We start from the raw sequence: 11,584 nt of genomic DNA, 5'->3' as shown, positions 1-11,584 counted from the left end.
CGGCAACACTGGTCATTTGTAGGGCGTTCAATGTTGTCTATCCCGATTAAGGGCACCATAATACAGCCCAAAAATTATTATAATATTTTTAATTTCAAGTAATTTTTAATTAAGTAAAATATCTTTGACCTTAAAAAAACTATCAATAACTAAATATATTTTAGTCATCTTACGGAAAGTTTTAAACACATGAATATATGGTTATAAAATTTATAATTTACAAGAACAAAAGGGAAATTTCTGGGAGTTGACATGACTTACAAACCTTAAAACGTTCTGTTCCTGTGTGTGTTTGTCATTGTGTTGCAAATTGTCGAGGTGTTGTCGATCCGTTTAAAGGCACGTAATTTTTGTGTTTTTCTTTGATCAAGGTAATAAAACATTTTGTGTGCGAATTTTCCAAAAATAATATGCAAAATACATTATATCGAAAGGGCTATAAATATGCATATTTATGGCAAAAGTGTCGCAAACGTGCATAAGCGCCCGCTGTAGCTACAGAGCTAAAGATCTACAAAAAATTACATAACTCGGATTGCGGCAGGAATTTTAGAAAAAATATTTCGCAAAATGTTTATAATAACCATTTGCATATTTATACAAATAATTGTCCACCTCTTAGCTTGCTGACATCATATAATGCCATCTATTCACCAGTGTTCGTTTGTAATTCTAGTGTAGAGAATACATAGTCAAACAAGATGCGCGTCACCTCGTCCCTGCTTGGAGCCCACTTTGGCAACTTGGCCAAGGTACATGGCATTGTCACCTATAAATTGTCGCCATTTGAACAGCGTGCGTTTGCTGGCGCGATAAGCAAAGGTTTGCCCAACATTTTCAGACGCATCCGTTCCAATATTTTTATTGTGACACCGCGTAAGTTATGAAATCTCAACTTGAATTATTGAATTGATTTATTATTTGTGTGATTTTATAGCTTTCATTGTTGGATACTTGATCTATGACCTGACGGAACGTGAACACCACCACTTGTCTCGCAAGAATCCCAAGGAATTCGAGAATGATGAATAAACGGTTGTTTAAATAAAACCACACACCACAAAAATTTTTAAATTAAATACATTATATGTAGTTTAATTTGAAAAGTAGAACAAATTTATGCAGCTTATTAAATTTTGTGGTTTATTTCAATCTAAAAACTATGTAACTTCTCTTGTCTATGAAAATAGGCTTGTATTTAACTTAAATATTTATATACTGGATTTCTATAACTTATATAATTTAAATTCTCAGAATAGCTTCCTAGGGTCGTATCCGTTAAGCTAAACAAAATATTCCCCAAGTGTTAAATGAAAGGATTCGTGTTGGTGAATGTCGATCTGCCTTAACTACCCAGTATATAATTTCAGGAGTTAAAAGCCCTTCCGATAGGCCTTCCTGAGAATCAAGAGGCCTTCCACTCTACATTCCTTTCTCCTTTATTTTTTGTATGGAGTGGCACAAATTGAAGGTCTTCCTCTTTTGCTACCCATAGAAGGGCTTTTATAGGACGTACTTCAAAGGCCTTTTGGTAGAGTTCTTTTAAGTGTCTTCTTTAATTTATAAAAATCATACATCTTTGAAGTATTTGCTTAAGGTTTATAGAAATATGTGTTATTGTAATATAAAATTTTTATTGGAATTCATTTGTAATGTTAAATAATTAATCAGCCTTATCATGAGTTTAATTTTCCCCGAACCGGTTCACTTTTTACTTTTGGTTTCCATGGTTTTACTATGGACGGACGACAAAGTACTTTTTCAGCCCTTCTTGGGTAGGCCTCTTAGAATGACTTCACTTAAGAAGGCCTACCTAAATTTTCTTTATTTGTGGCCCATTGTATGACGACTGAGAGCCGATGGGCAACTGCATATTTACTTAAATTCGCATACGTATCGCAACTGGTTATTGAGCAAGAATGATAGAATACAAGATTGCGCCGATCAGAGAGGATTTTAGAGAATAACTTTTGTGTGACGTCACACTGGTGCAATTGCGAGAGAGAAATGCCAAAACGTGAGCAAGAATGGAAGAAGAAGAAAAAATGTTGCAAGGAAAACGTAAACAAGTTGCACAAGTGTGACGTCATGCAAACAACGATTCTGTCAAATTAGTTAAGAGAGGAATAGCGGTCCGAGATCGGCGCAACCTTTGTATTCTCTCAATCGTGGTTATTGAGTCTAATAGCAGAATTTCCTGTTTCCCGCTTTTCACGATTTTGGTATATGTTTACATAAATTGTTAAACACATGGGAGCAAAGTTAGTAATCACTACGAAATGTACATGTCAAAAAAGGAAATGTGGATCCTGTTTGCCCTTTTCTGTATTCTGAGATTAGTTGCTATACATAATAAAAAGTGCGATACCGGTTGTTGTTGTTGTATAAAGCGTGCAACCTCCACCGGGTCGATCCACAGGGACAAAGCCGTTAAGGTTGTCGGGTTTTCAGGGCACGCGAAGAAATGTATCGAGTCATGTGGGGTCTCTCCGCATGCTGGACACTCATTTGGCACATCCGCATTCAGTCTACTCAGGTATGAGTTTAACCTGCTGCAGTAGCCAGAACTAAGTTGGGCAATTGTTGTTCTTGTCTCCCGAGGCAGATGAAGCTCCGTCTAGTCTATGTGTGGTGGTGGTGTGCCTAGAACGTCATTCACAGGTCTAGAGTCTACATAACTCGTGACTGACTGCCTGTGAATGCCGTTCAGGGCTAGTCGGTAAGCTGACGGGTCCAAAGGCTATTTGATGAACCTCTGGACTTCGTCCCTCAGTTCGCATAGATGCCTCCTGACGTGCCTAGGCGAGGGCTCCTCTGCAAGCAGCTGTCTGTTCGGGTGGCCACTTCTGTGGCTCCCAATCAGAAATTCCAGGCTTGAAGTCCAGGCTGTTTCGGGCAGGAAGAAGATCAAATACGTACCAATTTTCGCTCTCTACTACCTATTTTGTTGGGTACGGGAATAATTTCTGTGCTGATTTGGCCCCCAACGGGATCGCGTTGCGTACGGCCTTGAGCCTAATGTTTCTGTAATTGGACAGTTGAATAAAAATTTCTGCAGTGTACGTCATTGCGTGAATTTTCCGTGTGTCACCCTGTAGTAAACGTAACGTAAAGCACACAAACGTATTGTGTCAGCTGCTTCAACAAGTCAAATTTTGCTTTTGTCATTTAATAAAATTCTTGTTTTTTTAGCAAATTTTTCTACAATAATTTTGGCGGATTCCTAAAAGCCACAACAGTGGAAAATTTATTTATATAAGCTTTGAAAGTGGTCACAAATACTACAGAACGTTTCTGCGCATTTAATAATTTAGATAAAGCATCTGCAGGACAATATCGGATGAAATTGGATAGTAGTACAATATGGAAGATTGCTGCAGTAACGAAATGCGTGGTCAAACGTTTCATAATCTGTTGAGATCGGTGCTGGATTCGAAAATCATCAACATACAAGTATTCACCGTAGCAGTAGGAATCCTCTTTATTGTGATTTTACTTAAGAATCGTTTCCGAAGTTTTTGTGGCACCTAATGGTAACAAAGAAAAAAAGAAGGTGGGGTTTGGTGTGATGCTGGAAATGTAGTATTCAAATAAATTAATATTTCTTAGATACCTATGTCAACTATAGTTTTTTGTTTCTAATTACAGCTGGAATGAGATATATTTGCATAAACCATACATACATTCCCAGGGAAGAAAATTCACATAGTGGTTGAAATTCATGTCTTGATTGGAAGAATATAATGGCTGCATTTCTTTATTCATTCTGATCTTTTCGAATAACCTTTTTTGTTTACTTACTCTTTAGAACTTTCCTGATTATATGTTAACGTATATTTCAAACGCATTCTGTTTATTACGGCCGTGAATGTATGTATAAAGAAACGCAGCCAATATAAATGGTAAACACATAGTATGTGTATCAACCTATTATGTTTGGATATGAAGACCGTAAAAGAGCTTTTTTTTTGGCTTTCCAGAGACATTCAAAAATGACAGTACGTTTGCAGACTCGGACGTCAGTAAAATACTATTCGCTGGAGAAAATGGGTGGTGTACGGAATTACGGCCATTCCCGCGACAGCTGGTTCTACGTACCGGAATGACTCGGGTTTTACCCGACAAAAGGCTGTTGTTTCGGCATTCTAACCCTGTTTAAGTCGGCGAAAACTTCTAGGGCCTGTTGTTTAATGTCTGGTTAACTGAAATTGGAGGTCGAAGCTCAAAATACAATAACTGCTTAATAGATTACATGTTATGTGCATGATGTCGAAAGCATCGATAATGATGTTTAACAGGGAGGTAGTGATAACCAGACAATGAGTAACCGGCCCTTAAACGTTGTTCGTCCATAGAGAAACGTCTGCTACGCTTTCTTCAGCTGAAATTGAGTCAAACCCTGGGCCAGACACCCTACACTTGCTGCGTATGGCAGAGACGATTCGATTCAAAAAAATTCAAGAACCGACATTCGTTTTTTCCTCAATTGGTCTACGGTTTACCTCTTGGAAAGTTTGACAGTTCATTTATCAAAATGATAAATTTATCAAGTTTATCAAGAGTTTATCCTTTTGATGAAGACTCCCAATATAGAGTTATGGCTAATACAACAAAAACTCCAAAAATCGGAATTCCAAACTTTATTGAAATATCCATTAATTACTGCTTTTAGAAAAAATTTCAGGACGTACGCAGTTTTCAATTTTTTGTTCTAAAACGGGTAAATATAGTTGGCGAAAACAAGAAAAAAGAAACTAAAGAGCATCCGTATTGCAAAAAAATATACATAAAACACAATTTTTTTCATTTGTGATAAAATAAAAATAAAACAAGTATGAAAGTCTAACTTCGGGCGGAGCCGAACAATTAATACCCAGCGAAAGTGTATCAATTTTGAGTAAATTAGCGTCCTTAAATTTAGAAATATTGAAGTTTCAAGCATTTCTGAAATTTATCGTTATATGAAAAGCGGACGTAATTTTAGTCCGATTTCAATAATTTTCAACTCGTCGATTTCTCTTTTCATTCTGATCATTTATGTATACATTTGTCTATATCTATCTCGACTGGTTTTGACTCTGCAAACAACCGTTATGTGAACAAAGTTATAATACCCTTGTGCACAAGTGCGCTCGGGTATAAAAGTTTATCATTTCACTAAGCATTAAAGGACAAAAATATAAATGACAATGTTGGGCATTACGTTCATAAAAATGGCCATTAGTGCGATTCATGAAACATCGCAAACGGGCGATGTTACGCAGACGATCATATCGTCGTTTAAAGTACAAAACCGCGTAACTGAATTAGCTGCCAAAAAGTCGATTTGCTCAAAAAGCTTATCAAAACAGAACCATTTTGAAATATGAGTGTTTTTACTCTCTAGAAGATAATTTACATAATTCACATACGCGGTTTTGCATTATCTTGATACGCGGTTTGGCATTTTGTTGATACGCGGTTTTGTATTTTAAACGACGATATGATCCCTGGTCACGATGTAGAGAACAAAGGTGGCGCCGATCTCGGTACCGCTATTCCGCTCTCAGTGAATTTGACAGAAGCGCTGTTTTTACGACTTCACACTTGTGCATCTTGTTTACGTTTTGCTGGCAACATTTTTTCTTCTTCCATTCTTGCTCACGTTTTGGCATTTCTCTCTCGTAAATGCACCAGTGTGACGTCACACAAAAATTATTCTCAAAAATCCTCTCTGATTGGCGCAATCTTGTATTCTATGTATGGGCTGTTTTTGCTTACGCGTAAAAGTACATTTAGCGCATTTAGCTCTAAATGCTACTATAAATGTACATTTATTTATCCATACAAAATTTGTCACCTAAATGCAACTAAGGGACTGTGTTAATTGATAGAAAAGAGGAAATTTTGACGGATCAAAGTAAAAATTTAACATTTCTCGTGGTGAAAACGAACGTCAGAATTTTTACCTAGCTCATGAGGCTAGGTAAAATTTTGACAGCTTATAAACATGTATACACATATTATTGCTTGGCGGTAATAAAGAGGGAACATGAAAATGAAAGCCGAAAAAGCTCAAAAGAAGCGTGCGTTACTTATTTTCAACTTATTTTGAACTTGTAAAATCTCGCTAACGAATGGAGAGAACACCCACTTTTCGTTCATAAGGATATTCATATTGATTTTTCATTAGATCCAGAAAATAATTGGAAAAAAGTTTTTGAATTGAAAGATTCTTCAGGTTCATAAAAGTTTCCCAATTAAAAAAATTTATATCTGCATTACTAATATAGCCCTTTTCTAATACTTCAGTAGAGCGTATATTTAGTAGTTTAAAAATGTGTAGGACTGACCTGAGGACCAGATTGAGCACTGATATAGTTGCAACAATAAAAATTACGGTGATACTTTGTTTGAAACGCAAGAGCAAATGTACCAATTGAATTGGAGAATGTTATTAAATTTTATACTAAGTATATGTAAATAGTATGCAGTACACAGTACTCATATCTGTATTAAGAAAATGTTGAGTAATTTGTTCGAATTTTAAGGATTTTTAATTTTTTTTAGGAATTTGGTACATTTTTTGTGGTAACACTGCTTACACAAATCAGGGCTCGAATCCTCACATACGATATCGTACTACTCGTCACGTAAAAAACACATTTTTCGGATTATGGCATACGTGAACGTACTATGTGTCCCATTCAGCTTATACTGCCTGACGTATCACGTAATTTTCTTTCGCATCGTTTTCGATCCGTAAACGGATGTTACGATTCGAGCCCAGATCGCACTTAGTGATGGCAAAAACAATTTAATAATCGTTAATTGATTAATAGCAAGCACTCGATAATTCCAATTAATCGTAAGAAATTAACCGATTAGTCGGCAGTTTCGATCAAAATCGAAAATTAATAAAAATTCACTGTTTTATTTAATGATATATTTCTTGATAAATTGTGGAAGCTTGCGCCATGAATTCCGTGCGCAAACAATCAAGAAAACTAAAAACTAAGAGAAACAATAAATAAAAAAATGTAAAGTAGTAAACCATCCATTATACAGCCCGTACCAAAATTATAAGCGCACCACAAGATTTTTTTTGTTATTTAATTTTAGGATTTTTTAATTGTTATTAAGGTTAAACTTGTGTTGCGGTTTTTTGCAGAAATATCGTTTAAAAAATTTGCAGAATACGAGAATGTGAAAAATCTCCAAACTAGTAAAATTATACAAATATCGTACACCGTCTTCAAAAGAGTCACAACTCAAAATAATACGTTTGTCGGAAAATACGAAAAACTATTTCTTAGCAGATGATAATCATATGGACAAGGGCGAAGGTTTGTTTTTTTAACAAATTATAACAAAAATTTGCTGCAGCTTTTGCTGAAACGTAAATAAAAGCTTTGAGCACATTTTTAGCGCATATTGAGTAAGAATGCCAATTTTGTTATGGAGTTTTGGTGCATACATTATTGGTGAGTAAAGTAGTCAGTTTTTGATGATTTCTTTTCGATTATTTTCAAAATTAATCGGTTAATCGCTCGATTAATCGAAAAGAAAATTTCAATACAATTAAATTGTTAACCGAATTGTAATCGGTTATTCGAATAATCGTGCCATCACTAATCGCACTTGAACTTCGCCGAGTAAACATAAGCGATAATCGAATGATGCGCTTGCGTGTTTGGTTATTTATGCGTAAAAAACAAAATAAAAAGCATAAAACGAAGAAAGGGTACAAGTGAATTGTTTTTAAATAGAAAAAAAACAAGATGATGATAACAAGAGAGGAGCAGGAGCATAGTTTGTCCCCCGGTTGCCCACTTTAGGTAGAATTTCTTTGTCTGCTGTATGCATACGAAGCGTCTGGATATGAAGCACAGTAGAGCTGCAAAACTATCGATGGCACTATCGATAGTTTCAATTTGCCATCGCGATACTATCAATCATTTCTCATCGCTTTTTTATTTTATTATTGGATGCGAGTTATAATTCCTACTTGAAGAATTTATAATTATTTGTGGATCGTGCATATATGTAGGTATATACAACTATGTTAGACAATTTTTTTATATGTAGCAAATAAGCAACACCTTCAACAAGAAAATTTCCAAAAATTAACGGTAAGTTCCACTTTATACTAAAATTTAACGGACTAAAAAAGTGCATACTCAAATTTTTCTAATATATATAATTAAAACTCAATATTTTGATGCAACTTGTTCAAAATTTCCAAAATTTTTTTAAAACGTATATAATAATATTGACTTGCATGGTTTTTGTTACGTAACGAACTACCTAAAATTTCATAAAAAAATAATAAACATTAAACAAACAAAACAAGATTAGCTAAAACTTGTTAAAATGTCTCGTCTTCATATATATTTTTGCCAATGCATTTATCCTTTTTTACATTTTTGGCTAGCAAAATCGAAGACCTTGATCTCATAAAACTGTTTTTGTTGTTAAAAATATCTAACTTTGTTATGTTAAATAAATCTAATATTTTTTCTACTAATTTTACCATGTTCAATATAATTAGTGCCATCTCTTACCGATAGTAACGATACTATCCAATGGTGAGGCCTAAAAATATCGAAAATATCGAATGGTCCAACTATCGATAGTTTTGCAGCTCTAGAATTATATACAGCAATAAACCTTTTTTAGTAGTTGGGACATTCTATACTTTGATATCAAGTATTTTTGAGGAGCTCCAGGTAATGGTTGCACAAACTAGGGTGTGCTTAATGAACTGTCTGGGCGGATGCGCTGACAGGCATTCGAGTCTCTATGAGGCCAATTCTTTATACTCCCGGGGAGTTTGTTCTCCGGGATTTGTTTCCCCAGAGAAAGAAATCCCTCAATAATAAACTCCCAGGAGTAGCATTTTCCCCGAAAAATTGCGAGGAAGAAATTTGAATCTTAAAAAAGCTGTTTGACACTTTTTTGAGAGCTCAACACCGCCATTTAATATAAAATCCTCAGGGAATTTTTATTAATGGTAGGAGGAAAGGGAGAGAAAGAGAGAAAACTCCCGGAGAATTTCTGTTCAGAATCGGCCTGTATAACTATATAAACCGTGTTTTTTTTTTTTGGAATAAAGAATTAAATATATTCAAAACTACACTTATTTTCTAATATATTCTTCCAAAGAATCTTCCATCGTCGAAAAGCCTCCAAGCTGCAATTGTTGGTCCCGCAAAAATTCTAAATTTTCAAAGTACCACAATGTGGGCACTCTCACTTTTCCGAATTTTTTGTAATTTCCGCCGGTAGCAGACTCGTACGCCCTGATATTTTTTTTCCATGATTTTTGATTTATATTTTTTAATTTTAAATTCAAAAAAAGATCTTCTAAAAATCGCTTACTTGCCATTTCCCGCGATGTGCTCCCTTGAATGGTTCAAAATAATATAAAAGACGTACAAGTGTCCCGATTTTTCATATTTGTACCGATTAAATCCCGATTTGTAGTGTTCTCTTTATTAATTTAATAAGAGTCTCCCTGCACTCTGGCCCATAAAATTTTCGCACAAACGTGGCAGCATTTTTGTTATCACAAAGGACATAAAATATAAGGGAGTCATAAACGTAATCTTTGGTATGTTTTATTCTGTCAAAATGGTACTCTCGCTATATTGCAGTCTATTTTTCTTGTCTAATCTTTTAAGGTTTTTATAATTGTTTGTTACGTTTTTTTTTAATGAAACGATTTCCTAACTTGTATTTAGTGAAATTATAAAAAATAATAATAATTCCCTCGAAAAAGTCGTTGATATGAAAAATTTAAGCTGTAGATACAGTGGGGAAATATAAATAGAGAATAGTCATTTAAGCATTATTTGGCGATTCCCCTTTCGATTATGTAATGCTTATTATTTTTAATGAAAGTGTGGCTCGTTATCTAACAAAAACCATTTAAGTCAAAATTTCAAACTTTGTTCAAAAATTAGCAAAATTCGACAAGGGTCCATCAAAATTTTTATCTTTTTAATTAGATTTCTGAGAAACATTCTGAGTACGCAGTTTTGTAGTCCATTAAATTCAAAGTGCAAATTTTAAGTAGATAGGGCCTACCGTTGATTTTTAATCATTTTTTTGTGGATTCTGTTAAAAAAGCTGTGGTAAGACAGAAACGCCTGATGGAGACCACTATTAAACCATATCTGTCTTGTCGAATTTTTTACCACCGCTGTCTTAACATCAGCTGCCATTTCGTAGTTTAACAACCCGGTTTTCATTTTGCCGCGCTATCTACATTGGGTACAGATCGGTCTGATTGGCTTGATGCCATTTTGAAAGTGATATGTTAAGACAGCAAGTTTCCCACATGAGAAAACGGGAAATAGAAATTTGACAGAGGTTAAGACACATTTAGTAGAAAATGGAGACGTGGGGTTAACAATAAATAGAGAAAAAGAGTTGCCAAATGCATCATTTTGCATTTTGCTGCTTTATTTTGACCACAACAGTATCTCTTACTTTGTTTTTATGATTTTGTCAATTATATGTCTACATACGTACATATTACATACATATTTTTTATAAATTAAAAAGTGTTGTCTGAACATTACTTTTGAAATGGATCACCTTTGCGAATATATGGGCTTTTAAAGCAAATTTTTTATTTCTCATTCGTCCGGTTAAATTTTTGTATATCCCGTATTTTTGTGACAAATTATGCGGTTGTCCGGTATGGCTGAAAAAAAAACTGGCAACACTGCTCCGCCTAAGCCATCCAGAACACAGAACCCACATCAAAATTTACAAAGAAGTACCCAGTTAAAACCGAATATATTAATAAACTAGTGCTCGGGAATTTGAAGTATTTGTCTTAAATTAAAGCTTAATCCTTTGACTGCACGTGTATGTTAAAATTTTTAGATTCGGACCACGCCCTTGGACACAACAACCGAAAATCATTGTTCAAATAAATAAACCGGATCCAAGTTTATCGATAAGGGGGAACAGAGATTCTTCTTTGTTCGTTTATATAAAGCAATGGATAAAACTATACGTATATGCGAAAGGCAAATTTATCTGTTTAATTGAAACCCACTAATATTTCCTGCAAACACACATCGACTTATATCTTTTATCTCGCCTCCGATACAGAATTGTTTTTGTACAAAATTACGCAAAAAAGCTGTATATTTCTTACTGGTTCGTTTTCAGGCATGGCATTGTTATGAATTTCGAAAGTTCGAAAATACGATTCGAATTACAGCATTCCATGTCTACGATTCATTGCAGTTGCAGAATAGGGCTGATACCTTAATTATTTTCACAACCTTTCATAATTTGTACTGCAAGGTTACTAACAAATATTGAAACCGACTTGGCACACTGAAATAATGCATATATGAAAAGTTTCGGTGGGTAACCGAAATTACTCATATGAAAAAAAAACGAGATAATGCATATATGCACAGTTTCGGTTCAAAACCGAAATAATGTCTAAATGCATAGTTTCCATATCGGCGTTTTCGGTGCCCCGTGGAAAAGCCGTATTAAATATTATTGATTAAGGCTAAAAGCGTTTACATTGTTCAACTTTCACAGGCGGTTAGGTGAATCAAAAGGTTACATGATT

At 34.7% G+C, this 11,584-nt stretch overlaps 1 protein-coding gene across 3 annotated transcripts; it reads left to right on the top strand.

Annotated features, from left to right (window-relative positions):
* The first annotated feature begins 274 nt into the window (after window positions 1-274).
* On the top strand, window positions 275-1,083 carry LOC118746430 (cytochrome b-c1 complex subunit 8-like). 3 transcript variants are annotated; one of them, XM_036480282.1, is made up of 3 exons: window positions 275-371; window positions 677-876; window positions 938-1,083. In XM_036480282.1, the coding sequence occupies exons 2-3, from the start codon at window positions 702-704 to the stop codon at window positions 1,030-1,032; spliced, it is 270 nt and encodes an 89-aa protein (XP_036336175.1). In that variant the 5' UTR covers window positions 275-371; window positions 677-701; the 3' UTR covers window positions 1,033-1,083. The 3 variants fall into 3 exon arrangements, with proteins under 3 accessions (XP_036336175.1, XP_036336177.1, XP_036336176.1); XM_036480284.1 differs by having other exon boundaries at window positions 285-339; XM_036480283.1 differs by having other exon boundaries at window positions 286-371; window positions 623-876.
* Window positions 1,084-11,584: the final 10,501 nt, after the last annotated feature.

The sequence above is a fragment of the Rhagoletis pomonella genome, unplaced genomic scaffold (assembly GCF_013731165.1).
Source record: "Rhagoletis pomonella isolate Grant_MI unplaced genomic scaffold, Rhpom_1.0 Rhpom_scaffold_00010, whole genome shotgun sequence".
NCBI classification, from domain to species: domain Eukaryota; kingdom Metazoa; phylum Arthropoda; class Insecta; order Diptera; family Tephritidae; genus Rhagoletis; species Rhagoletis pomonella.
Note: the sequence above shows the minus strand (reverse complement) of the source record. Positions and strands in the feature narration are given on the sequence as shown.

What these genes read in the sequence shown, in the direction of transcription:
- LOC118746430 (XM_036480282.1), top strand. Translation starts at nt 702, where the DNA reads ATGCGCGTCACCTCGTCCCTGCTTGGAGCCCACTTTGGCAACTTGGCC. An exon ending in TATTTTTATTGTGACACCGC is followed by an intron (nt 877 to 937) that starts GTAAGTTATGAA and finishes GTGATTTTATAG; the next exon opens with CTTTCATTGTTGGATACTTG.